The 27795-nt window shown below is 42.3% G+C and overlaps 1 protein-coding gene across 3 annotated transcripts; it reads right to left on the reverse strand.

Moving 5' to 3' along the window:
- Nucleotides 1-17: 17 nt before the first annotated feature.
- Nucleotides 18-27795, reverse strand: LOC146008700 (sterile alpha motif domain-containing protein 9-like). 3 transcript variants are annotated; one of them, XM_083148260.1, is made up of 4 exons: nt 27568-27795; nt 16366-16396; nt 13061-13354; nt 18-5944 (listed from the first exon to the last, which is right to left on the reverse strand). In XM_083148260.1, the coding sequence occupies exons 2-4, from the start codon at nt 16367-16369 to the stop codon at nt 1197-1199; spliced, it is 5046 nt and encodes a 1681-aa protein (XP_083004386.1). In that variant the 5' UTR covers nt 16370-16396; nt 27568-27795; the 3' UTR covers nt 18-1196. The 3 variants fall into 3 exon arrangements, with proteins under 3 accessions (XP_083004386.1, XP_083004387.1, XP_083004388.1); XM_083148261.1 differs by having other exon boundaries at nt 13061-13339; nt 27568-27794; XM_083148262.1 differs by lacking the exon at nt 27568-27795 and adding an exon at nt 24531-24562 and having other exon boundaries at nt 13061-13339.

The raw sequence follows: 27795 nt of genomic DNA on the forward strand, positions 1-27795 counted from the left end.
AATTTAAAAGTTTATTGTGAATAATAGTTTTTTTTTACAAAGTTTACAACATTTTTTTAAATAGTGATATATAATTTTATATATGAACAATAAATTGTAGCATAACATTTATTTGGCAGAATGATTTAAATTACTTTATAAACTCATAAATGTCCCTAAAATCTTAACTGTCAGAGCGGTGAAATATGTGATTATTCATATACTGCATACAAGGTAGAGCCATAGTAACTTGTGCATAAGAATAAGTTTCTTATTTGCAAAAAAAATGCCTATATCTTGATTACATTTATTGTTCTTATCTTTATATATTTTTCTTCTGGTGAAATGTCTGAATACAGAAAGCATGTCAAAGAGTCTATAACCCTTCATCAGGATCACAAGAATTGATCACTCAGATGCAGAGTCACAAATGTTGATTGATTGATTGATTGAGTGCAAAAAGGGGTAGTGGGAAAGGTTGCTAACTTCACTTATAATCAGCATTCAGGGCACAATTAGATGCACTTTTATATAGATGCAAAACCATAAAGCAGTTTTCCCTAAACCCAAGGAATCCTAACAACCCAGGTTTTTTAGGTTATACATTCTTGTGCACAAGTACCGCAGTCATATTGGCATATTCATTTGTGCTCAAGCATAGCACTCTTTAGAACCTGAACTGCTAGGGTAGGGTGCCTTGATGGCAGAGTTTGGGAAACAATCTGAGTAACAACTTTCACCATTACCAGGATACACAGCAAATAGAACATGTCCTTAACGCAACTCTGAGCCAATAGGTCCTAGGTGTAGGTACCACCCACATTAACAGACTTTATTGGTTGTAAACTTAAATGTAACCCAAATGAAGTGCAGAAAAACAAAAGATGAGAGTTTATATACACGGTCAGATTTTGACTATGAACTCCCCAGAGCCCAGAACCATTTAATCTGGACTATATTTACGTGAGATTTTGACTTTATTTACTTGATATTTTGACTATAGACAATTTTGGACTATACTAGAACACTAGACTGTATACAATATAGTCAAACTTGGCTTGCCTGCACAGTCTATTTTTCTTGCGATGCCGATCCCATGGGGGAGAGCATCGGCATCGCAACCTGTATACAAACTGTGCAATTTGTGTGTATGCAGCATATGATTTATCTTCAGTTGCATAATGTCTGAAAATAATTCCACAGACGATATTGAATTCTCAGCATTTGCCTTCTGTTTGCACTTGTATATTGTAGGCTACAAATCCAATGAAGGAAAATCCCAAATTGAACGTGACATTTTCATTCCCATAGGGCACTGATGAGGCATTCATAGCCAGGATTTCAATTTTGTTTTTTTTACAGTGTCCCCCAGCATATAGCTTTCCATTTTCTGTCCATCCAGGTACAATTTTCAAAAGTTGATGTACACTATCGGTTTTCGATAAGAGATCATTGTCCCATTTCATCCTCTTTTCATTTAGTGGACCTGCTATATGCTTCTCAATCTTACTCCTTCGCAAAATCTTCATAAGTCCATATCCCTTCCCAAGAAAAAAAATCACATTTGTTCTTTTCTTCCTAACTGGAACATCTTTTATTCTTTTTCCATGTAAGGTCCTTGCCGTGTATAGTGCCGTTGTTAATATGTCATCTTTGTTTGCATCTTGTTTCTCATCAACCTTGTCATCTGGCCAGTAAAGCAAGAATATTAAGAGGTAGGCACTTGGTGGGAATAATTTCCTTGTGTTTAAAAATCGTTTAGTTAGTTCACGTAGTTTTTGGAATGATAAAAGTTTTTCAGATCCAGAACGTACACAACCTAATGCAATATGTGACATTATGAAGTTTGCAAGACTAACATCATCCAGACCATCTTGTGCAACATTTTCAGGATAAAGATCTATAATCGTTTCCAGCTTTTTAGCAGATCGGTCTTCATTGAAATCAGACAAAATAGAAATTATTGTTGCAGGGCTACCGCCACCAAGTTTATAAATGTTCATCTTTCGGACCAACTGACTTTCAAGTCCAACATCAGTGTAGAAAAGCTCTGAACTGAAAAACTTTGCAAACACTTTAGTTTTCCTTAGTAGCCATGTCCTTGGACTGTAGACATGTTCTTCTGCTTTGTTTCGTTGCTCTCCATCATCTATTTTGTCAGACTGAAAGTAACCAACATCATCTGCAATCCACTCTAAAGCATTATATATGTTTTGGAACAATCCTTTTAAACGTCCATGAAGTTTAAACCAAGGAACATTTATATCCTCTGGTATGTAGTCAGTTAAAAGATAGTTCAAGAGTTCTGTATGTTCAGTTCCACTGTTCTTGGAAAAAACGGACCGAGATGAAAGCATCTCTAATAAACGGCATCCTACATCAACTTCTCCAAGGTACCCAGAGTTATTCATACTATCTACTTCAGATTTTGCTGCTTTTTCTGCTGCTCTAAAACACTCCATAGACTTTAGAGCAATGTCAATCAATTTTATAACTTCTTCTGGGGTAAGATCATGCTCCTTTTTATCTAGTAACACATTAAACTGTTTTTTGTACACCTGACCTTCTGTATCCAATATAAAAGAATTGTCAGGCATATGTGATTTTGCAATCTCTGCCCATTTTTTAGCATCTTCAAATTTCTCATGTGTGTAGTACAATCGTGCAAGTTGTTGCGCAAGGAAGGGATTTTTGTCAAATCGTTCATATGCAGCTTTAAGAAGCAAAACCGCCTTCTCTTTATCATTTTCCCTTTTACAAACATGTTCTATCAGAGGTGAAAAGAAAGTATCATCACTGTCTCCCCTGCTTTTTCTGTTGCGTCGTAGAAACAAGTCACGAATAGATCTTATGAACTCTTCTCGTCCAAATCTGTGCTGGAAAAGGACCTTCTCCTCAAGCAGATCATTAGCAATATCGCTCTGGGAACGTATTCCTGCAAGCTGATTTAACACTTCTTTAGCAACTATTGGATGAATAATATGAATGGAAGATATCCAAGTATTTTTCTCCCTCAGCTCAACGAAAAGAAGTCTTGCTTGTGAACTTTTAAAAAGGTAGCTTTTAAAATTGCATTGTCTTAGTTCCTTATGATCATCTTTTTCTCTAACCCCAAGACCAAGGAAAGCTTCACAATGTGACACCGAAATATATGAATTTTGAACATAGCTATTGAGTAATGCAACATATCTCATTAATCGAGTTACATCTGATGAATGGTCAATTCCTCGCATAACATTCTGCACAAAATCTTTCACATACTGTTCATCAAATTCATAGCTCATTAGAACAAAGGTAAGTATTAATTCTGAACTTGGAAACTCCTTTTTCAGTTCATTGGCTTTTGTTGAGAATTCATCTTTTTCCCTTGGGCTAAGCTTATGAGTGATTGCAACGGTGTCAGAAGGTGATGCTTTGAAAACATCTTCTGGGGCATTTGATCGCTTACAACTCATCAGAATAAAACATGGTTTTGAGCAAACTATTTTCTTATACACCATGGCTTCAGATAAGTCATGTCTCAAATCATCAAGATAATCCTCTTCACAGTCTTCAACAAGTAGAAGAACAGGTAGGCACAGATTGGGATTGTCTTCTTCATACTCTCTAAGTTTTACAGCATGCTCACTTACAGTGGAAAAGAGGTGGGATGACTTGACAATAGCACACCTTAAAAGATTTCTGTTTTTCCACATGACTTGCCGAGCTACCGTACTTCCTCCACTCCCTGGATGGTGAAATATTTTTATCCTAGCAACTGGGAGTCTAACTGTGTTGTCATGTAGAATTCCATTTAAAATTGATTGTACTTTTTCACATGCATCTCGCTCTATAAAATTTCCACATTTTTTATGTTCTGCAAGCCACAAGTGTTTCCAGCTGATCTTACCACCACGGTAGAATGTACCTTCCAATTCTGTTAAATTTGTGTTACTCAAGTCTGTGTCACTGCATTCATTCACACACAGTATTTCCAGTGCATGCATCCTTTCCTCTGCAGGTGTGTCCAGCACACACAGTCCTTTGGATGAAACTGGCAAGTTCCTATCAGAATTCCCGGGGAACTTTGTTAGTACTGTAGCATTGATGTGGTTTAACTGTACACCAACAATACTTCTCTGTTTCAGTATTTCCATGTCACAGGATGCTTGAGCTAGGTTAGCCCATGTTTCAAAATACTCTTTATTTTCTGCAATACAAATGATATCCTCCATACCACTCATCTGTGCATAAAAGCAATGGAAAGTATCCACAATTGGCTTCTCCACTGGAGAAAGTAATAGAAACACAACAACAAAAGATCCTTTAGGAAGAATGTTTTTACAGATAAAAGAAACTGCCTCCATTAGATGCTTCTTTTTAGTCTTCATCCAAGTGTTCTCATCACATGGTTCATCTCCCCCTCGGTAGTTGCTGTTTCCATTACAAAATATCCAACTGGTCTGATCAAAGAGTCCTAGGGACTTCCTTAGCTCACTTGTGCTCATTCCACTCTCATTAGCATAGTGAGTTAATGAATGGACATTCCTTGCATGGTGCTCTTTGTATATGGAACACAGACCGGTCTCATCAGAGTTGGCATCAAAATCAAACACACAGAAAATCTTTAAGCGCATAAGGAAGTGGAGATTTGTCAGGTGGAGATCTTCACATTTATTGGTGACCAGGATGTACCATAATGTGTCATCCATATAGTCTTTACCTCCAGTAAGTAAATCTACTTTTTTTGTAAGATTTTCAGGAGCTGAGATTCCACTCATAGATCCTGATTCTGCTCTCTCTCTCCTTTCATCAACCTCTTGTAGCCCCTGGATAAACATAACAAAATCATCTTCTGGAACAGACTCAGACTTTGCTCCTACTCTCCGGTAGAAAGCTTTTTTTTCTTGGCTAACTTTATTGCTTTTATCATTGAACTTTGGTAAACTAACTTGGAACACTTTTCCTCTAACAGAAAGTAAATTAGGTACAATGTCAACTTCAACAATAAAGCGTTGTTCACCTGGATTTTTATCAATGACCTCAATGAATTTTGGGGGGCGAATGCAGGCTCTTGCTGCATTGTGTTCACCTTTATTAAAACATTTCTCAATGTAGTCCAAACCATCAACATACCAGTCCTGGTCATAAACCGGGATGCCAATGATCTGCCCGTGTTTATATCCCTTGCCTTCTACACTGTCCATTACCCCAAAATGTATTGTACCATTTGTTCGCATGTTCATACAGGCACATGCAAATCGGACAACCTCAGAAGCAAATTTTGTCTGTAGTCTCACTCTATCCATCTTTGCTGCAATATCTAGTGACTTGTATTCATGGCATGGTGTAATGAGGTCTTCTACTCCGGTTTCTGGTGGAAGAACCTGTGTTTTCACATACCTGAAAGCTCCTACTTCTTTATTAAATGGTCGGAAACTAGTCACAGATATTGGTTCTGATTTTATGCTAAGCAGGTCTTTCTTAGACTTGGGTTTATTTGCAGAACTCTCTTCAGCTTGTGTCTTCTCTAAGTTCGGAATTTGCACAGAGCTGGGAAGTTTGTGGTTTTTATTCTGAAGCGTCTTTTCTGGCGGAGATGTGATTTCAGGTCCTTCTGAATTAGATGTACATCTTGTTTCTTGTACACATTGAGAGTCTATAGGAACTTTTGGGTCCGTTTTGATCTGATTTTTTCCCCCAGCTGTAGCTTCTATTGTAGCAGCATCATTATGTTTTTCAGCCACACTAGCAGTAGCATCATTCTGTTTTAAGACTAACGCATCTCTTTTTCTTATCAGTAAACTAATTGGGCCTTGTTTCATTCCAATAGCCTTCAAAAACTCCTCATCAATAACTTTTAGCTCTGGACCACATACTTCTTCTTCAGACAACTTGTCAACATATTTCTTCTTAATAGCTATGGATTGAAGCCACTGTGCAACATGAGGGTCTGTCCAGTCATTCAAGGGAGTTATATTGATATCTAAAAGAAATAAGTTAAATTTTAATAATTATATTCAAACTTCAGAATAACAGAACAAATGTTATTAGATATTTTACCATATATAGTTTTAAGAGGTAAAATAAGTATACATCTGTCTTTCAGTGTTTCCTCTAAGATGATTGGCAATGTACCATTTTCAAGATCCCGAGAACAAATTTAAAAGTTTATATGGGTGGGTGAGAAGATTATCTGCTCGGTCTTAAGTCCGACTTGTCTTTAGGACAAGCTGGACCAGTTTGACCCTTGAGCTCCCCGGGAGCGCTCACTAAGGATTTGGCACTTGATGTGCTTTTTTCACATGCAATAAATTGCATTTTCTCTGTAACCATTTCAGTATGCCAGATTCCACATCAGTTTTCTCTCCCTCTACACCTGATTCTTACACTACTTACCCTAACACTGTATTTATTTTTATTTTCTCTACTGACACTATCTTTCTGAACTACACTGTTGTACCAGAGCCATGGTTCCTCGATCCTGTGCTGTACCTATTCACTCTACATGCTTTCTACCTACTAGGGGTGTGGGTTGTGGCATGGGCCACAGTGCAGGGCTGTTAGGGGTCGAGGGTGCAGGTGGAGGAAGGAGAGGACTACTTTGTCTGTCCACTCTCTCTAACTGCTACCTTATGTCCTGACCATCCCTGTCATGATCACTTCTAGACTTCAGGTCTCCTTACCTGTACCATGTCACCTCTCTGTCTCTGGCTCTATACGGTAAGCTCCTCAGAGCAGGGCCCCCATCCTTCCACAGCACTCTTCTTGCATTTAAATTACTGCTCTCTTACTCGCCTACCATCTATACCTGCATCTCTTCTCACTCCCTTCCCTACATTGTCAGCTGTATTGTGTTCTAAGAATTGTGCTGCTAATTGTAACTTGTGCTCTGTTTTAGTTTAGTAAATAATAAAAATAATTCACCCCTTGTAAATCATATTTGCTCCTGGATATCAACTGATGTAAAGTATACCCTGGGAAAGATCATGCTGGCAGTAGCCACAAGATGTGCGCAATAAGTTTCTTATTTGTATTATTAATAATAAACATGAACACTCCATTTTTTTTCCAACAAAGTATTCACTAGAGGAGTCTATGCAAAGTTGCATGCGCTCAAACGGTTATGGTATAAGTCATAGACAGACTCATCATAGACAGTCATATGGTCGACAGGGTCTTAAGGTCGACAGGTAAAAGGTCGACATGAGTTTTTATTGTTTTTAGGGTGTCTATGTCGACATAGACAGTGTCCATGTCGACCTAAGTTTAACGCACCCCCTCGCATGGCTCAACTCGCTGCGCTTGGCACACTATTTTATTCTACCTCCACGTCCTAGTGGATGGTAGGGCATGAAATACCACCTGTTATGGTCCGCCAACAGCATAGAAAGAGATACGTTACACGCCTAAAAAATCAAACAGGTTATATCACCTCCCATACAGATATCGCCAAACAGTTCCACACATTCTTCTCAAACCTATACTCCCCACCTATCCCTCCCTCATCCCCGGCGTCCTCTCTTTATGAGGAGGCTGGACTCCCAAGGCTATCGGTTGAGCAAATAAAACTCTTGGAAGCTGACATATCAGCAGAGGAACTAAGCTCAGCAATAAAAATTTTAAAACTAAACAAATCTCCGGGTCCTGATGGATTCAGCGGAGAATATTACAAAATCCTAAAAACCGACATAATGCCAAACCTATTGGAGTTATTCCAGCTTCTTCAGAAAGAGAACCCAAATTACCCAGAATTCAATGAGGCCCATACCATTCTACTCCCCAAACCAAATAAAGTCATAGAAAAGGTAGACTCTTACCGCCCCATAACCCTGCTAAACCAGGACTTCAAACTCCTGGCAAAAATCATGGCGACCCGATTGCAAACTCTAATGCCTACCTTGCTAACACATCATCAATTGGGTTTCACACAAGGCAGACATTCCGTCCAAGGAGTTCGATCTGCGATAACGGCCATAGCATCCGCGACAGCCAATAATCAATGAAACAACATTCTGTTAAGCCTTGATGCTGAAAAGGCTTTTGACAAGATAACCTGGGAACACCTGTATGGGGTACTCGAACACAGGCATTTTGGTGCGAGGTTCGTCAACATCATACGGCTATTCTACTCCAACCCATCCACAAAACTAATAGTCAACGACCTAATCGGAGAACCGGTCACTCTACATAGGGGTACCCGCCAGGGTACCCTTATCACCCCTTTTGTTTAACCTCTCCCTAGACCCCTTACTACGTCTGCTGGACGGTATGTCATCTTTCCAGGGAATAAATATTGGGAACAAATCACTCAAAATCCTGGCGTTCGCAGATGATCTCTTGCTGTTTTTTGGAAATCCCGAGATCTGTTTACAAGCTGTAATTTCAAAAATAGAACAATTCGGTTCCATTTCAGGCTTTTCTATTAATGTGCAAAAATCTACGGCCTTATCCCTCTCCAACCAGACCTGCCCTGCCTAGGCAAATTCACTCAAACTAACATGGGCCTTAACTAGTATCCCTTACTTGGGAATTCAACTCCCTAAAAACTTGTCCTTATTATATAAATTAAATATAACGACAATAATCGATAAAGTTATCTCTGAACTGCGCCACTGGCAAGATCTGCAATTAACCTTTCTGGGACGAGCCCACCTCATAAAAATGATTTCATTCCCAAAACTACTTTACCCCCTCCAAATTCTCCCGATCATATTATCTAGCAAAGAGGAATCTCAAATTAATAGCGCCTTCCGCAAATTCATATGGTCAGGCAAAAAACCCAAGCTGAGCCTCAAAATCCTCCAAAAAAGTAAGAAAGAGGGAGGCATAAATTTTCCACACCTAGCACTTTATAACCAAGCGGCAATATGCAGATATATAAAAGACTGGATAAATTCCACCAACTGTTATGCAAACTCTACACTGGAACAACAACTGATACCAAACATACATCTAATAGCCATTTTACATATGGACAAAAGAAACCTACCCCATTTAATACAGGATAACCCTATTTTGATGTCCACCAGAACAATATGGTTCAAAATACATAAGTCCTGGAATTTAAATTCCAAAAAATCTATACACCTTCCATTTTTGCGCAATCCAGAGTTCCAAGAAGGGAAATCTGGCCCCCCGTTCCATAGATGGGCAAACTTAGGATTATCCTCCATAAAACAACTCATAAATACTGAGATACTCAAACCCCTTACCATCTCCCAGATCACGAGCAAATACACATACACTGCCTCACATACACTAGCACTATACCAAGCACAACACTACACCCAAGCAGTGATCAGAGACCTAACGAACAAGGACTGTCACAACTCACTAGATGCATGCTTCCAATTACCTACCCAAACACCCAAACTTATATCCCTCTTCTATTCCACCATTCGGATGCCCATTTTCTCAAGCAACTTCTCCACAGGAATTCATAAATAGATTGAAAATTTTCCACATCTAACCTACCCAGACATATTAGAATCCCTACAACAATCATTACAGAATATGCCAAGTACTTCCTATAAAGAAATGACGTATAAAATATGTTACCGAGGATACATTTCTCCATCGAGAGCTGCTCAGATAGGCATCACTTCCTCACCCTCCTGCCCTAAATGTACCCACCCATGTGCAAATCTGACACACTGCTTTTGGGATTGTCCTAAAATACAAGACTTCTGGGTAAAAATCGCTGACTTTATCAATCATACAATGAAAATAAAGTTCACCTCCTCCCCAGAATGGGCGATTCTGGGGGTTACAAAATCCTACCTATACAATAGCCCAGAAGAAAAAAGAATCCTCTCAATAATCGCAGGGGTGGCCAGAAAATCAATCCTGCAACTATGGCTGTCGCCCCTCCCGCCTCCTATTTAAATCTTTGAGGACAAACTATTCTTGTTTTTCAAGCTAACATGGTTGGGGACACATACGAACAACCAACAAACCCATAAAAAGTTCCTCAATGTATGGGAAAAATACATTAAATCACTCCCCCCAGACACAATACGCCAATTACGCATATGCCTACCCTAAAATCACACGCACTCCTGACCAACCAAAATGCTCAATCCAAGACCATACAAAACATCTTCAGACCCTGATGTAGCGGAAAATCTCACAAAAAAAAAAAATCCTTGACACAAGTCTTGCATGATCCCCGGAGTCCTGGCGCAACCATTTCTTTTTCTTTCTCTTTCTCCACTCTCCCTCCCCGTCTTCTTTATACACCTCTCTATACTACACTTCTCCTACCCACCTCATACTCCCTTAACTCCTCTAAAAACAAGCTTCGAAAATCTCTCTTACAATCTACCCTCTCTTTTCACCCTACAACCCAAAAATTCCTATATATGTTTATACTATCCTCCCCACAATTCTTTCTCTGTAGTATTTGTGACACAGACAGCATTCGTGTGATAAACATGACTTAGTTAAAAATCGTGTAGTTACATGAATAGTGAACCTCACACGATATGGAACAATCCAAATAGAAAACCAATGATGTTGTGTCGAGTTAAAAATGTTTATTATAGTTTACATGTTACGAGTTAACAAAAAAAAACAACTGTTTGGTCTGACTCATTCTTGGAACACAGTTGCTTTGCTCACACCAAGCCTAAATACAAGAGGATCCGCAGTGTCCACTCCAGACGTTGCATATTGCTAGCAGAATCCTGCAACAACTAATAATTACCACTGTTAATATACATCTTTGTATTGCCAAACATATATTGTACTTCTGCAATCTGTACTTCCATAATGTTTGTAATTGTTGAAATGCTATTACCAAATAAAAAATTAATGATTATAAAAAAGAAATATCACCTGTTGGCACATGTCAGCTGAACATTTTGTAAAAAAAATATGCATGTCGACCTTTCCCAATATCGACCTATTGACCATATTAACCTTTAAACCCTGTCGACATTTAGACCCTGTCGACCATATGACTGTCTATGATGAGTCTGTCTATGACCAGTTCGGATACCGCTCAAACCATTTTGTGAAACAGCTAGACCAGCCCAACACAGGTATGTTTTCCAGTGGCTCAAAATGAATCCTTCACATCTTGTCCCTGATTTGTAGGATCACAAAAAAATTCACAAGGGGCAAGGTCTGGACTGTATGATAAATGACCAAACTCCTGGATGTGCCAGAAGATTTACTACTTTCCTGGACTTATGGGCAGCTGAATTGTCGTGATGTAGAAAGGCACCATGAGCATGAGTTCTTGGACTGCATCTAAAAGAAAAGGCTTGTTGTATGCATTGGTTGGCGTACCAGTCCCCACTGACTGTATGATGCTGCACCAGTGGCATGGTAGCTACATGACCAGTCTTAGGGAGCCCATAAACGCTCCATTGTGTCTGGCTCCGTTCTGTACTATGCGATACGCGCTCCCGCGCATCACATAGTACGGTACAAAAAGTATGTGCTGCACATAGCTAGTGCAAAAAGTATGTGCTGCACATACTTTTTGCACTAGCTACACATCATATCGGATCGCAGTGTATGCACAAGGCATGCGATACGATACGATGTGTACTATATAAGTGTATAACAGAGCCGCAAAACGAAGCGTGTATGGGCTCCTTTAGCCACAAAAACAGCTACCAATTGCTCGGCCATGCTGCCCTAATGTCAGAACTTTGTTGGCAACTGCTTGCTTCCAAACTTATAATCGCTCAAAACTCTCTTGCTGTCGCAAACCCCTCTGGTAGCCATAGATGACCATGGCTCTCCAGTGGCATCTGTTGAGCTCCATAAATAGTTTGTTAAGGAAGTGAACATGATGACTTTTTTGGTGTGCAGTGCTGCTTATGACAGATGTACACTGCTACAGGGGTAGGGCACATTTTGCTCTTTAAAAATCGAGCAGGGTGCAGCACCTCGCTAAAACAGCTTAGCGAGAACACTAACAGTTTACAACCAGTCATTCATATTGTGTCCACTCTGTGTGCACTGGACATCCAGAACTTATCGCACATCGCCCATAAGGGGTGTACACATGGTGCGATGTACTTTCTATTCGATCCCGATCAAATGGCACTGCAACGCGTACACATTTGATTTAGACTATATAGTAAAGATCTGTACTATATAGTCTTGCCTGTACATTCTATTTTTCTATTCAATTTTGATGCTGCGGGCTGCGTATAGGTATCAAATCGAATGCGTTCGATATCTGTTTGATTTTGCTTATATATATATACCCGTATAAGCCGAGAGGGGGCTTTTTCAGCATAAAAAATGTTCTGAGTAGGCTTATACTCGAGTATATATGGTAAACAAAATCGGATAGAAAAATAGATTAAATCTAACCGTGTGTACACCACAAAATAATGTACATTTGAAGAGAATAGTCACCCAACTTCCAAATATAGGCAACATCTATGTTATTTGTAACAAACATAAGTGTAGAAACGAATGCATTTCATCTGGTGCCCATGACTTTGTGAGAAGTGCCTCAGAAGCTAGTGACAATTTGTGATATTGTATATGATTTTACAAATATATATTTTAAAAATGAATTGTAATGAGCTGGTCATATTTCTAACCCTTTCCATTTACACTACATAATGTACATAATACATTATATGGGAATGTACTGTACCTGAAGTATGACTGAATCCAATTTTCTGCATCATCTAGTGACTGCAGCTGGCCAGACACCTAAAGATTATCTTTGCAACCAGCCAACTATTCTTAGAAGGTATGGGGGGAAGGTATGGGAGGAAATTACAATCGGTCATTAGCTACCAAATACCAGAAAATCCGTTAATCTGTTTGATTTAACCTAATTTGTCTGACTCTTTTTGTCCATATTCCGGCCTAGGGAACTGGACTATTTTGACCCTATTGTATTCAATTGTGCGTTTCACTAATTAGGGTGAATTCCAAATTCATCCTAAAAACAGCGAAGAGTGCAGATTTATTTTCTAGGAAAAAAAAATTGGCACCAATTGAATACCCCCCCCCCCCCCCTCAACAGTCACAGTCCAGTCACTAAATATACATGTTATTTCATGCTGAGCATGTTTATATCAGACATATATTTATCTGCAGAACTTTTTGACTAGTTTCTTACCTGGATGCATTTTGGATTCATTCAGTTTAGATTTATCCTGTGAATTTTCCTTGTTATGTTTTAAAACTAACTCATCTCTGTGTTGTATCAGTAACTTGATTGGACCTTGTTTCATGCCAATATTCTGGTTTAAAAAAGTCTCATTAATTTCCTTCAGCACTGGCCCATAAACTTCCTCTTGTACCAGCTTGTCAATATACTTCCTATTGATCTGTATTGATTGAAGCCACTGTGCAACATGGTCTTCAGTCCAGTCATTCAAAGGAGTTGTATTGTAATCTAAATGAAACATGCCTAGTTAATAAATGGATTAAAAAATATATTGTATTTCTGAATAAAATATTAAAAAAATATACAAAATAGTAAAGTTTTACCCTGCTAAAATTAAATAAAATAAAAAATAATAATATGAAGGGCCTGAGTGCTGCAAGTGACTGGTGACAGCAGTTACCAGGCTCAGTAGCGGTCCCATTTATTGTAACTGCACTCGCCCTAGAAATTTTCAGGCATGCCACTGATTAATAGGTGTGCACCAGGGGTGCCGCCAGCTGTGCACCACCTCTAGGGTAGTGGCTTAACAATAGCCCCGCATACCCCGTGGTCACGAGTAAGTGTGGGCACCGGGGATCTGCGGGGCTATCAATGCACTACACTGCTACCAGGACAAGCCTTACCCCTCTGCTTGCTGCCAATGCTGCCGGGACCCGCAGATCTACTTGTCTGCGATCCTGGTGCTCCTCTTGGCTCCTGCTAATGAAAAATAGCCCACACAAAATGTCCACCCCCTTACAGCTGACACTTCTTGAGGATTCTAAATGAGGCGGTGGCGGCCTCCTCTCGCATCCTGAAAAACAATCTGCTGTTAGGGGCAGCCATTTTGTGATTGTAATTTTCATTAGCAGGAGCCAGCCAGGAGATGAGCACCAGGACTGCAGACAAGTAGATCTGCGGGTCCCGGCCACATCACAGACCCGGAGGCAAGCGGCGGGGTATGGCATGGTTAGGGGGCATGGGGGAATTGAGGCTTTATTTTACTGGAGGAGTAATTATGCCACTGCTGGGGGGGGGGGGGGGGGGGGGGGTTGGACGGGACAAACATGTCCTGGTAGAGTCCACCACTTAAGGGGTTAATGTTCCATTTCAATACCTTGCCTACAGGTTCCAGCAACATACGCAGACAGTCAGCCAATTTCAGATGGAGAAATTGGTGCAGGACTGGTGTTTTCAGGGTGTAACATCTAAGAATGCACCAATCCATATTACTGCATGTACACACAAGGGAAGGTCTCTGTAGCAGCATTTGCATTCTAGCTCACTCGCAAAGGCACAATCACTCTCCGATGGACAAAACCATATGCACTGCAGATGGGGCTGAGGTAACAGAGAGAATTAGATTTACATGGGGGGTGTACTTCAAACTGATATCTATTGTGCAGTGTAAAAATAAAGGGTACTTGTTTCCTAGCACGGCCACACCGATTTACATCGGGGTGGTCGTGTCGGAAAAATCGGGTCGATCGCGTCGCATGCGATGCGATCGACGCGACCGACCAATTCAATGGATTCAATGTAAAATATTCCCAACCCCCCCAAATTTAACGGCGTACACCCCACCCCACAATAGACGCCAACCCGAAGCGTGGCGAGCGCAGCAAGCCCGCGAGGGGCGGCGGTGCGCGTCCTCCGACCTTTTCATTCCCCCAATATCCACGTCGGCGTGGAGTTGAGAATAGAATAGTGTGGCGAGCGCAGCGAGGGGACGCGTATACCTGTGAAGTTATACGCGTCCGCTCGCCACGCTTCGGGCTCGGTGGCTCGCTGCGCTCGCCACACTATTCTATTCTCAACTCCACGCCGACGTGGATAGTAGGGGAATGAAAAGGTCGGAGGACGCGCACCGCCGCCCCTCGCGGGCTCGCTGCGCTCGCCACGCTTCGGGTTGGCATCTATCGTGGGGTGACGGCGGGGACATCTATAATGTGAAATGGGTCATATTGGCCCATTTCACATTTTTCACATTTTTTCACGATTTCAAAGTTAAAAAATATTTTAACATTGAAGCCTATGGAAAAATCGGGGGCATCGCGTCGGGACCAATGTTAATGGTCCCGACCGACGCGATGCCCCCGATATTTTACCTTTCCCGACACGATTTCAATGTTAAAATATTTTTTAACATTGAAGCCTATGGAAATATCGGGGGCATCGCGTCGGTCGCGTCGGGACCAATGTTAATGGTCCCGACCGACGCGATGCCCCCGATATTGTGTCCTAGCCGGCAAAATGGACCTGATTTCAAAGGAAATCGGGTCCATCGTATGGATCGTGTACCTTAACTTAAAGGTACACGATCCATAAGATTGTGGCCGTGCTAGGAAACAAGTACCAAATAAAGCAGCCAGTATGTACCCTGCACAGAAACAATAAAACACCCAAATGTAACTCACTCTGCACATGTTATATCAGCCCCACCTGCAGTGCATATGGTTTTGTCCATTAGAGAGTGATTGTGTCTTTGCGAGTGAACCAGAATAACCCCCATCTACCTCTGAATCAGGCCTGTACGTATTATAACCATCTTTATTGAATCACCAGCAAAATCTGGCGATTTCCTGCAAAGGTCTATTGGCTTCATGCCGCAGCGCTGTGTGAGGGATCCATCACGGATCCCTCCCAGCATGCCACGTGGCTGGACCCGTGCTCTGCACATGCGCAGACGGACTCTCGGGTTACAGGCCGCATCGCAAGGGACAGCTCTTGCGATGTGTTAATAATCGCATATGTTAGAGCATATGCAATTATTACGAATGCGATGCCTGCGATGTGCGGAGGTGGATGTTAGAGCATCCCACCCTAAGCATTAAATTACTTTTTGTAACTAAAGTGTTAATTTATTAGTCTTTTATACATGCACTAGAATCATTGATATTGCTAGAAGTCTTGGCACACCAACATAGTGCTAGTTTGTGTCACAGAGACAATCATACTAAAGTGATGTGGTGACCTGTGGTGCTTCTCTGCAGGTGGTGTAGACGACTGGCTTTTAAATTCATACTTAGACGGTTTATAATAGGGAGAGGGAACAAACATTGTAAACACAATATAATCTCTGGCCTCTGTGTCAGCACTTGGGGATTAGCTTGATTTTAGTCCTGACCTTATTTGTTACCAGTGAGTCTAGGTGATATGGTTAGTGGAGGCTACCAACTTTATTTGCCCATGAAATATTTCTAATATAGTAAATGGAAATCAATTTAGCTAAAACCTAAAATGTAACTTTTGATTAAGTTAATGTTCTTACTTACCCATCTTTACAATGGAATGGCTGACATCTCACTGCAATTTGTAGATGAAAAACATGTTAGTAAAACTATACTTAGGGGACCACATATCTAATATCATACACATAAGTCCCTGTAAAGCAAGATCCTTCTTTTCTTCAAATTCAAAAATACCGTAACAGTCCGGAATTTCTTCATATTCATTTGTGAACCGTGTAACAAATAATGTTCAAAACACATGGAAAGGAAACCTGTTTGGCGACCTACCCCAAAACTTGTCTACTATCCAAACCCCCCCCCCCACACACACACACACACACACACACACACACACACATTGGCCAAATAATCAGCCCTGGGAGGTGAATCTGCTCGTCCAGTCCTTCAGGCAGATTGAGTGACCCATCAGCATTTGCCAGAGGTGCCAAGGCTGAAGTCTTCATATTATTACTTCCTACATTTGTTTTTCTATGTCCATAGTATTACCATGCTTGCCAGGCTTATGCGTTCCTACACATGTTTTGTCTGGTAATTATTTGTATGCTATAGAACAAAAAATCTACATTATTAACTTCTGCAGACAGAAAATAATTAGGGGGGGGGGGGGGGCAGAGGTATATACATAACATATACATAATATATAAATTGTGTTCCCCTGGGGGGGGGGGGGGGGGGGGGGGGGGGCAGAGGTAGGGCTTGACTTGAGGTGTTTCACTTAGCAGCTGCTGGGGGTATCAGGTGATAAATATACAGAAAATAAATTGTAGGGGTAGCAGTGCTGTCTCTTTCTGAATAAGAAAAACAATCTTTTTGGGGTTGAAACCAATAGTTTGGATTGTAAGTAAAAGATTGATTTTATTGTAGAATCAGTCCAATTTATTATATCACATTCGTGAAAAGATAGTAATCACAGAAACGTGTCAAGAGTTGCTGCCCGCACCTCTTTTATTGGACCTAGCCGAACCAGCCTCAGGTGACATTGCCCTACTCCATTCAAACTGGATAACACACTATTTTAATAAAACCCAGTTAAGTACCAAACACAACACATGGAGGGCGGCTTTCTCGATTCAGTGTACTATTAAGCTAATGTGGGCTTGTGCATTATTACATCTTCTGCATTATTGGGAAAGTTGGACTTATTAATCCCCCAAAGAGGATGACTATTGGAAAACTCCAACAATTACCAAAGGCTGATTATAATTTACTTATTACCTGCAGGTGCTGCTTATAACAGTCTCCCATGTACAGAGGGTCTATTATCACTCCCTGGAAAGTGAATGTAGTCTTTATGTTGTATGGTGTATGCCAGTGTGTCCTTTTATTGATTTCCATATTTTATGTTTTATGTACTGTATAATAAATATTTGTTTAATTATAAACTGATTAATTGTTCCACAGTGCCCTAAGCGCCCCACTTTTACTTTCTATTTTCTAATCTGTTGGAGGTGGGCATCCCTGCTGGCGGTGGCAGCTGGAGCACTGGTCATACTCTGAGTTTCTCAAAGCACCTGAGATTTTTGTCCCTTCATTGTTCCTATCACCATGACAGCATTACGATCACAAGACAGACACCAGCTGGCCACATGGTTGGCTATAAATCATAAGTATTAAAATTGCATTTCTGTTTTACACATTTATGCAATTTTTTGGAATGTTATATATTAAGGGAAACATTGGGGCATATAGTGTATGGGCTCTACATTTCATTGGCCTCACCTCCTCCACTCATAATAGGCCATTTCCAGGTCCAGGCCCATTAAGCCCTTAATCCAGCCCTGGGAATCCTAAAGGATTTTTGGTATTGTGCTAATTATTATTATTTTTTTTATATTAAGTGATATAAGACTGCATATATAACCCTCATTGTGGTAGAGGCAATTCTGACATAACATCAGTAGCTTGGGTACTTAAGCTGCATACACACAGTGTGATCTTGGCTATGGATGATTTTGAGTATATTGTACTACAGAAAATTGTACAGCCTTACCCACGGGGGCATGCATCGGCATCACAAGTTGTATACACATGGTGCAATATGTATTATGTTTTCTACCAATATGGACTGTATAGTCCAGGCATGTCCAAACTGTTGCCCTGCAGCTGTTGTGAAACTACACATCCCAGCATGCACTGCCATAGATTTAGCATTCCCTAATAGCAAATCTGTTTGCAAAGCATGATGGGACTTGTAGTTTCAAACAGCTGAAGGGCCATAGTTTGGACATGCCTGGTATAGTCCATATCGGTAGTTCATATCACACTGTGGGTATGCACCGTTACAATACACCAGACAATGGAGAAAATAAAAAGAAACACAAATTAGACAAAGTAGACAAAACAAATGCAGTCAAGAAAACAAAAAGGTATGGAGGGAAGTACACATCCAAGCATGCCCTGCTACAGTTTTACTACATGCTAAAAACGGATGCAGGGCATGCTGGGATATATAGTTCAACAACAGCTGGAGTGTCAAGGTTATCCATCACTGACATAGAACGTTCCCCCCTTTTGTCTTATTTTTTATTTTTTTGCATTAAAGTTTTTATTGAAAGTAATAAACATAGGAACATAGGTTACATATCAACAGATACATATGGGTATTGTGTATAGAAGTTCTGCATGGGATCTTCAATTGACAGGGTTATCAAATACAGGCTAAATATATTAACAATGGTATATAATTATAGGAGTCATATTTGTGTTCATGTCACAACTAGAGATGTGCAGGTTCTGATTTACTCTAATTTCAAAGCAGGATCTTATTGGCTATCCCAAATCATATGACACATGACAGTTGTTGACAGTTGATAGCCAATAAGATCCTGCTTTGAAATCAGAGCCTGCACATCTCTAGTCACAACATCAAAAACTCCAGGGCAGATCGCAAGACAGGTCTGGATAAGTAACTCAGGGGCAGATTTATTAAGCTCGGTGAAGTGATAAAGTGTCTGGTTTTTATCACCGCCCAATCAGCTCCTAATTGTGAAGTTACAGGATTGGTTTGAAAAATAACAGGTAGGAGCTGATTGGCCGGTGATAAAAAACAGACACTTTATCACATCACTGAGCTTAATAAATCTACCCCTCAAAGAGAGAAATGGAAAAGTAGAGATGGGGAAAAAGGGCGGAGGAAGGAGGGTATAGGGATGTTGCCCGGGGGTGTGTTAACGTGCTAGTAGTTCAGCTGTTGTGTTATAGTTATGTCCTAATGTGATTTAGGTAGGAAAGCGAGTCCTTAAAGATGAGCCACGGTGCCCAAATAGACTGGAACACTTCATAGTTAGAGGTGCCGGGTAGGGATAGGTCATCCATGGTCATATAGAACTCGAGTCGCTTAAACCATTCCACTATGGTTGGAGGAGAGGTAGACTTCCAGTGTCCCAGGATGACAGCTTTGGCTGTGCTGTTTAGATGTTTCAATAGAGACTTTTTATACAATGGAATGGAGCAGTCTATTTTGTTCAGCAGCCAGAATGTAGACTCGGAACTAACTTCAATTCCCATCATTTCTTTAGTTAGAGAAATCACTGAGTTCCAGAATGGGCACAGAGCATTGCATTCCCACCATATATGCAATGGGGAGCCTCGGGCTGCGTTACACCTCCAGCATGTTGCCAGGGAACATCTTTGCTAATATTGTGGGGCATCTATACCACCTAAATATAATTTTATATTGGGTCTCTATTACCGAGTAACTCGTTGAGCATGAAAAAGTGACCTGGAAGATTTTACTCCAGTCTTTGGTATCCAATCGTATACCTAGGTCCCTTTCCCAATCAGAGATAAACTGTGGCAGTGTAGCAAAAGTATCTTCTATAAGGAGTTTGTACCTGTTGATAGGAAGTGTTGGGGAGGGGAAACAGCCTGGCACAGAGCCTTGAATGGTGTGGGAGGTCTATGGACTGCTGCCCGGTAAGGTTGTTTGGAGAGAAGGTGTTTAATAGGTAGATATCTCCAAATTTCTGAGGGAGGTAAGTTCCAGGTCTCGCTGATTTCTGGAAATGGTATCATCCCTGAGTGGGAAGCCAGCTGGCCGATGCGTAGCCCCCCTCCCCCCCACGCCTGTGACCACTGATGATAAGCAAGGAGGTATATTCCCGGAGGAAAATCAGGATTGTTTAAAAGCGGAGTCAATGGGGAAATCGGTGAGGAGATACAAGGTCTACGAAGCGACCTTTACGTTGCCAGAGTTGGACGGACTGTGGGGTGAGTTGTCAGGGGGAGGGTCTTAAGCCAAGCAGCCAGCCCGAGTCGGGTTGACAACCCATGGCTTTCCAGTGCCACCCATTGTTTATCAGATGTTTGTCTAATCCATTCCAATACTCTCCCCAAAGCAACTGCTTCGAAGTACAAATGGAGATGCGGTAGTTGTATGCCGCCTAAGTGTTTGCAACGGAATAGTATGTCATGTTGAAAGCGAGGTTTGTTGGCGCCCCACACAAATTCCCGTATCAGTCGCTGGGTTCCAAGGAACCAGCTTCTGAGTATGTGAATCGGGATAGTTTGAAATAAGTATAGTATTCTGCGGAGTACATTCAGTTTGATTATGCTTGCTCTGCCCAACCATGAAAATGTACCTTTACGCCAATCTCGGAATTCTCTTTTGATTTTTGTTATGAGTGTTAAAAAGTTGTCTGGATATAGCTGAGATAGGTCTCGATTTATCCAAACACCTAAGTATTTGATTTTTGATGGATCCCCCCTTTGTCTTGATCTGCTGCATGTTTAAATGATATAATGTGGTAAAAACATAATAGAATACACCCGAAGATTATCTCTACTGAGTATCATATACTGTGATATTAGGTAATTGGGTGATAAAGAAGTATAGAATTGCCACAGGCATAAGGCTAAAGTTAGGGTGTTAGCCATCTCCCTGCAAACTATAAATTTACTCCCTCTCTTCAATACTTAATAAAGGGACAGTACGCACACAAAAAAAGGATGTGGTCCAACAAGGCAGGGTGTTTCGCAACAGAACAGTACACCCAATTCAAAGTTCATAACACAGCAGCGTAATCTTATTCACATTAAAAATTAACCCTAGAATGTCTGTGTGCGTGTACATGTGGTAGGGAATATAGATTGTAAGCTCCACTGGGGCAGGGACTGATGTGACTGTTCAACTATACTCTGTAAAGCGCTGCGTAATATGTATTCGCTATATAAGAAACTGTTAATAAATAAATAATAAATAAATTACACAGCACTTAGTGTTTCTGATTCATATTACACCACAAATTAGTGTCCCTTATTCATAGTACGATACCCTTATCACGGTTTTAGTTAGGCATGTTGGTGCCCTGTGCGAGAAAGTGCATTGGTGCCCACCCCATACTTTAAATCGGGGTCTTGCATGCCAAAATCGGGAATGGACAAAGCCATGCAATAGTACCCACAATTGTAATTACGCTGCACATTAGTGCAACCTTATTCACATTACACCAGAATTCAACAAATCCTGGGGGCCAGGTTGCGATGAAGACCAGATTCTGCTTCCTGGTTAGTAGATTTTTTTGCAGAGAGGGAGGCAGGAAGCAGATCCTGCTCCTGAGTGTGGCCGGCGCAGCGAGCCGCCGAGCCCGAAGCGTGGCGAGCTCTGCGAGGGGACGCGGAATACATGTAAAGTAATGCGCTTATGCTCGCCACACTATATAAAATCAACTCCGCGCCGACGTGGATAGTGGGGGAATGAAAAGGTCGGTGGATGCGTTCCGCTGCGCTCGCCACGGTTCGGGGTGACGTGGAGAGTCGTGCTGTTTTAGGTGTTTTACCATATGAACTACTGAGATCTGATCTCATCTGCGATGCGATTTCACTAAGGGTGCAGTGAATAAATTAACTAAATTAACTACAGTGCTCGCATCACACACATCGCAAGGCACAAAAAGCCATGCGATGCGATGTGCGATGCGATTTCACTACGCAGAATAGCCCACTAAGCAAATAGCTTAGTGGGCGCCCTGCTAGGAAACAAGTACACTACATTGCTTCCACTGAGTGGGATGTGGTGCAGCCAGGGTCCTGGCGATACATGTGGTGCCCTTTCGCAGATTGGGAGGCTGGGAGAGACCAGCTCAGCCGTCAAATTCTATGTTTCTATGACAATCAGTGGTAATATGCTCTAATCGTTTTTATTATTACCGTTATATATTTTATAGCAATAAATTTGTACATTTAGAAAAAAACGTTCACTTTATTATTGTACAGCCAGCGCTGGTACACACATTCCTTTTTTGTCAGTGTCCGGGAAGCGCTGAGCGAACAGCGGCGGCAGAACGTGTTAAAAAAAAAATAGGCCTGCCGCTGATTGGCTCCGTGTGTAGGGGCCATAGCGATAACGATGCACAGCCCAGTTCGTTGCTACCACACAGTGATTAAGATCCATTATGCTGGATAAAGGGACCTACACATGGGGAGAGGTTTCTGAGCAATGCAAGATCACTAAGCAAGATCGTTCAGCACACAGTGATGTGTCTGCGATCTGTCAGGGCCAGTGTTCTCCTGTGAGAACACTAGCCATGACCGGCTAGATTTATCCAGCATGCTGGATCTTAATTATTTATTAACAGTTTCTTATATAGCGCAGCAGATTCCGTTGCGCTTTACAATAGTAGACATTGATAAAACAAACTGGGTAACAACAGACAGACTTGGAGGTAGGAGAGCCCTGCTGCAAGCTTACAATCTATAGGGATATAGGAGGGAAACACAAGGACAGGCACCAGTAATAGCATAGCAGTCCCACCAAGTTACAAGTCCAGAAGGGAAGCTATATAATACATAAGTGCCTCAGAGGGTTATGCGTGTAGAACTTAAATATGATAGGCTTGCCTGAAGAGGTGAGTTTTCAGGGAACACTTGAAAGTGGAGAGTCTTATTGTGCGTGGAAGGGCATTCCATAGGATGGGAGCAGCCTGATGAAAGTCTTGTCATAGTGAATGGGAGCTAGTGATCCGTGCAGAAGAGAGACGCAAATCTTGTGCAGAGCGGAGTGTTCGAGATGGGAGATATTTTTTTTGTGATAAGTAGAGAGATCTATGCTGGTGCAGTATGGTTAATAGCTTTATATGCGAGTAGAAGTGTTTTATATTGAATACGGTAAGATACAGGTAACCAATGGAGGGACTGGCAGAGCGGATCTGCAGACAATGAGCGTCTTGCAAGGAAGATCAGCCTAGCAGCAGAATTTAAAATGAATTGCAGTGGCGAGAGTCTGTTCTTGGGAAGTCCAGTTAGGAGACTATTGCAATAATCAATGCGGGATATAATGAGTGCACGGATAAGAGATTTAGTAGTGTCTTGTGTGAGATAGGGTCGTATTTTGGATATGTTTTTTAGATGCATGTAACATGATTTGGAGACAGATTGAATGTGGGGAACAAAGGACAGGTCAGAGTCGAGGATGACCCCTAAGCAACAAGCTTGTGGGGTAGGGTAGATTGTCGAGTTGTCAACAGCGATGGAGATATCAGGATGGTAACTGTTCTTAGTTGGCGGGAATATAAGTAATTCAGTTTTGGAAATATTGAGTTTGAGGTGGCGAGAAAACATCCAGGTTGAGATGGCAGAGAGATATTCAGAGACTCTGCCCAAAACCACTGGTGACAACTCTGGGGTTGATAGATAGATTTGAGTATCATCCGCATATAAGTGAAACTGAAATCCGAAAGAGCTGATTAGTTTGCCAAGCGAGGAGGTATAGATGGAGAAAAGCAAAGGAGCTAAGACTGAGCCTTGCGGAACTCCTCAGGCGATAGCATCGCGCAAGGCCGTGCATCACTTTCACTATGTCTCCTAAACATGTAGTGATGTTGGGGCATTTTCTAAGAAGTAGTGGCACACCCAGAAAGTGCTGGCATGCTGCCATCAAATGGCCGCCAGTTGTCAATCACCTTGCAAACATCTTTGTTCACAAGAATGGCTCATAGGTGCGCACTATGAACCATATGGATGCAATGTCATTCGAAAATCACCAGGGCTGCGAATTTGCAGCCCGGTGACCAGGGCTGCGATCAGGTGACCAGGGCTCGATCAGGTCTTAAAAAAATAAACTTTTAATAAATAAATAATGAGTAATATTTGGCACAGAATGAGAAACCACCTTATATACACAGGATTTCCTGTACTGGAGGCAACAAACACACCACACCAACATTCAGACACAAAATTAAACCTTTTCCTACCTTAAATCAACAGAATCGCATGTGCTACAGACAGGGCAGCCGAGAGGAATGCTGGGCCCCGGTAACATTTTGGGGGCGTGGCCTAAGTGTGGGGGTGTAGGCACCTCCCGCACTTAGGCCACGCCCCCAAAATGTTTAGAGGAGGGTGAAAGATAACTCTAAAAACTGTAATCTCAGCAGCAGCACACACCTACAGCATGTGCTGTGCTGACTGCAGGCTCAGCATGACCTCTCACGCTGTCAGTGAGACACTCATGCTGAGCCTGCTGCTGTTGCTACCCGGGAGGGACGGAAGGGGTAGGGGGGGGTCAGACCAGGGCCCCTGCGGGGCCCCTCCAGCAAGCCTGGGCCCAGGTAATTAGTACCTGCTCCCCCCCCCTCTCGGCTGCCCTGGCTACAGACCAGGGCTGCAATCCAACAACTTTCATCCTGGCAAAGACTACAACCGATTATCTCCCTGTAACAGAACCAGGGAATTGTAATGGAAGAAAAATAATTAAGATGCAATCACTGAGACTGACATTATTTCAGTAGCAGCTTAGTACCACATTTGTGTTATTTCCCGTTTAGTACCAGAGCCCTTCACTTGTGTTATATATCTCATTTAGGGGACGATTCTGATTCACTCACTGTGAATCCTAAATCAGCGCCTGTCCCAATCGTCAGGGTTTGCGCATGTGCAAACCCGACTGTGAGCGGCCTCTGTAATTTACATTGTTGCTGGGCCGTTTGCAGCGGGGATGGTGGGAAGGGGGCAGCGGCAGCGCTTGGATATGTAAACCCCCCAGCGTTTCATTAGCGTTCCCATGCAAATGTGGGCAGGACAAAGTGTGCCAGGGGCGAGTGTCTAACCGCCTGCCTTGTCTTCTTCCTGGCGCCCACAAATATAGGTCGATGGTTGTCTACCATCAAATGATTTCTCCTGCTGCAGGCACATGCAAAGGGAAGTGTTACCATAACACATCCCCTCTTATGGTTGTGAGGGGATATGGCAGAGGGCGTTTTTTTTCCCCGGGCACTCTGGGACTCGGTAAGCAGCAATATTCACAGCTTACTGAGTCAACCAGAATCAGGCCCTCAGTACCAGAGACCTACATTTCCGTGAGTCCCCCTGTCTAGTAAATGAGTCCTGCATTTATGTTATTACCCCTGTTTAGTACCAGAGCACTTAACTTGGGTTATTCACCCTTTTTAGTATCAGAGATCTGCATTTGTGTTATTACTCATTTATACCACGTTCTCACTGCCAGAGAGAACAACCCGGGTTTTACCCAGCATTTAAATGCCGGGGACTGCAGCGCTGGACCGCTGCTCTCACTGCTAGGCAAATTACCGGTTCTTATAAGAAAAGTGTCTTTCGGAAAATGGCTGCCGACAGTTTTTTTAAACAGGTTTTCCTATGGGGCAGCCATTTTCCGAAATACTTTTTTTCATAAGTGCATCCGTTTTCACAGTACTGCTGGGATTTGCAACGGTAGGTACCGGCTGCACGGAGGGGTGTGTGTGTGTGTGTGTGATGTTAACCTGCGGGGGGGGGGGGGGGGGAGAGGTGATGTTAACCTTAGGGGGGGGGGGGGGGATTGCTCTGAAGACTGCACTGGCTTTGACCCTGTATTTGGAAAGTTTCCAAAAAAACGGCACTTAAACGGTAATATACCGTTTAAGAGATGCGGTGTGAAAGGGGTTTTACCTGGCAGACCCGTTTTTGGAAACGTTTTCAAATACAGGGTCAAAGCCAGTTATGCGGTCTGAAATCAGCATTAATGCATTAATGTGTCAGCCTGTCAGATCTGCAATTGAGATGCGAGACGCACAGGAGCATGCCTGTCTTCGCATTCGTAGGAAAAGGACATGCAACGTGCCAGTTTTCATGCAATCCATCACATCAATGTGTCTGAATCGCATGAAAATAGGCCATATCGCACTAGTGAATGGGGGCCTCAAGTCCCCCTGTTTACTACCAGAGCCCCACATTTGTGTGATATTACCCGTTTACTACCAGAGCCCCGCATTTGTGTGATATTACCCGTTTACTACCAGAGCCGCGCATTTGTGTGACATTACCCCTGTTTACTACCAGAGCCCCGCATTTGTGTGACATTACCCCGTTTACTACCAGAGCCCCGCATTTGTGTGACATTACCCCGTTTACTACCAGAGCCCCGCATTTGTGTGACATTACCCCGTTTACTACCAGAGCCCCGCATTTGTGTGACATTACCCCGTTTACTACCAGAGCCCCGCATTTTTGTGACATTACCCCCGTTTACTACCAGGGCCCCGCATTTGTGTGACATTAACCCCGTTTACTACCAGGGCCCCGCATTTGTGTGACATTACCCCCGTTTACTACCAGGGCCCCGCATTTTTGTGACATTACCCCCGTTTACTACCAGGGCCCCGCATTTGTGTGACATTAACCCCGTTTACTACCAGGGCCCCGCATTTGTGTGACATTAACCCCGTTTACTACCAGGGCCCCGCATTTGTGTGAGATTACCCCCGTTTACTACCAGAGCTCTGCATTTGTGTGACATTACCCCCGTTTACTACCAGAGTCCCGCATTTGTGTGACATTACCCGTTTACTACCAGAGCCCCGCATTTGTGTGACATTACCCCTGTTTACTACCAGAGCCCCGCATTTGTGTGACATTACCCCCGTTTACTACCAGAGCTCTGCATGTGTGACATTACCCGTTTACTACCAGAGCCCCGCATTTGTGTGACATTACCCCTGTTTACTACCAGAGCCCCGCATTTGTGTGATATTACCCATTTACTACCAGAGCCCCGCATTTGTGTGATATTACCCCTGTTTACTACCAGAGCCCCGCATTTGTGTGATATTACCCCTGTTTACTACCAGAGCCCCGCATTTGTGTTATTTCATAATACCTAGAGCAGTTTTTTATCGATTAATAAACAAAATATTGTAGCTGGGGATATCAGATTTCAAACAGCCCCTCTCAGGGTTACAGCTCAAGTGCTTTGTACTTGCTAAATATCATTAAGCAAACGTTGTGCATTGTACTCACCACAGAAAATGGGCTGGAGGCCTCGAGTCTCTGGAGCTGTACACAGGAGGAGTATACAGTGCCTATAGATAGAGTTGTGCTGCTGCTGCTATACTGTCTGCTGACAGCCCCTCCCTCCAGTTCCTCACAGGGGCTGTGGCTGAAACTTAGTTTCATTTCCCCTGTGTTAATACAAAAGGGGCGGACAAAGAACTCACCAGGGCAGTGGTAGGGATGGATATCTGTGGG

This window comes from Crinia signifera, chromosome 6 (assembly GCF_055691185.1).
Source record: "Crinia signifera chromosome 6, ASM5569118v1, whole genome shotgun sequence".
Lineage (NCBI taxonomy): Eukaryota > Metazoa > Chordata > Amphibia > Anura > Myobatrachidae > Crinia > Crinia signifera.

Bases quoted from the DNA above. Each gene is read 5' to 3' on its own strand.
- LOC146008700 (XM_083148260.1), bottom strand. The intron at 5,945-13,060 runs GTAAGAAACTAG...TATTTCTTTTAG, and splicing joins TGAATCCAAAATGCATCCAG to ATATCAATATAACTCCCTTG.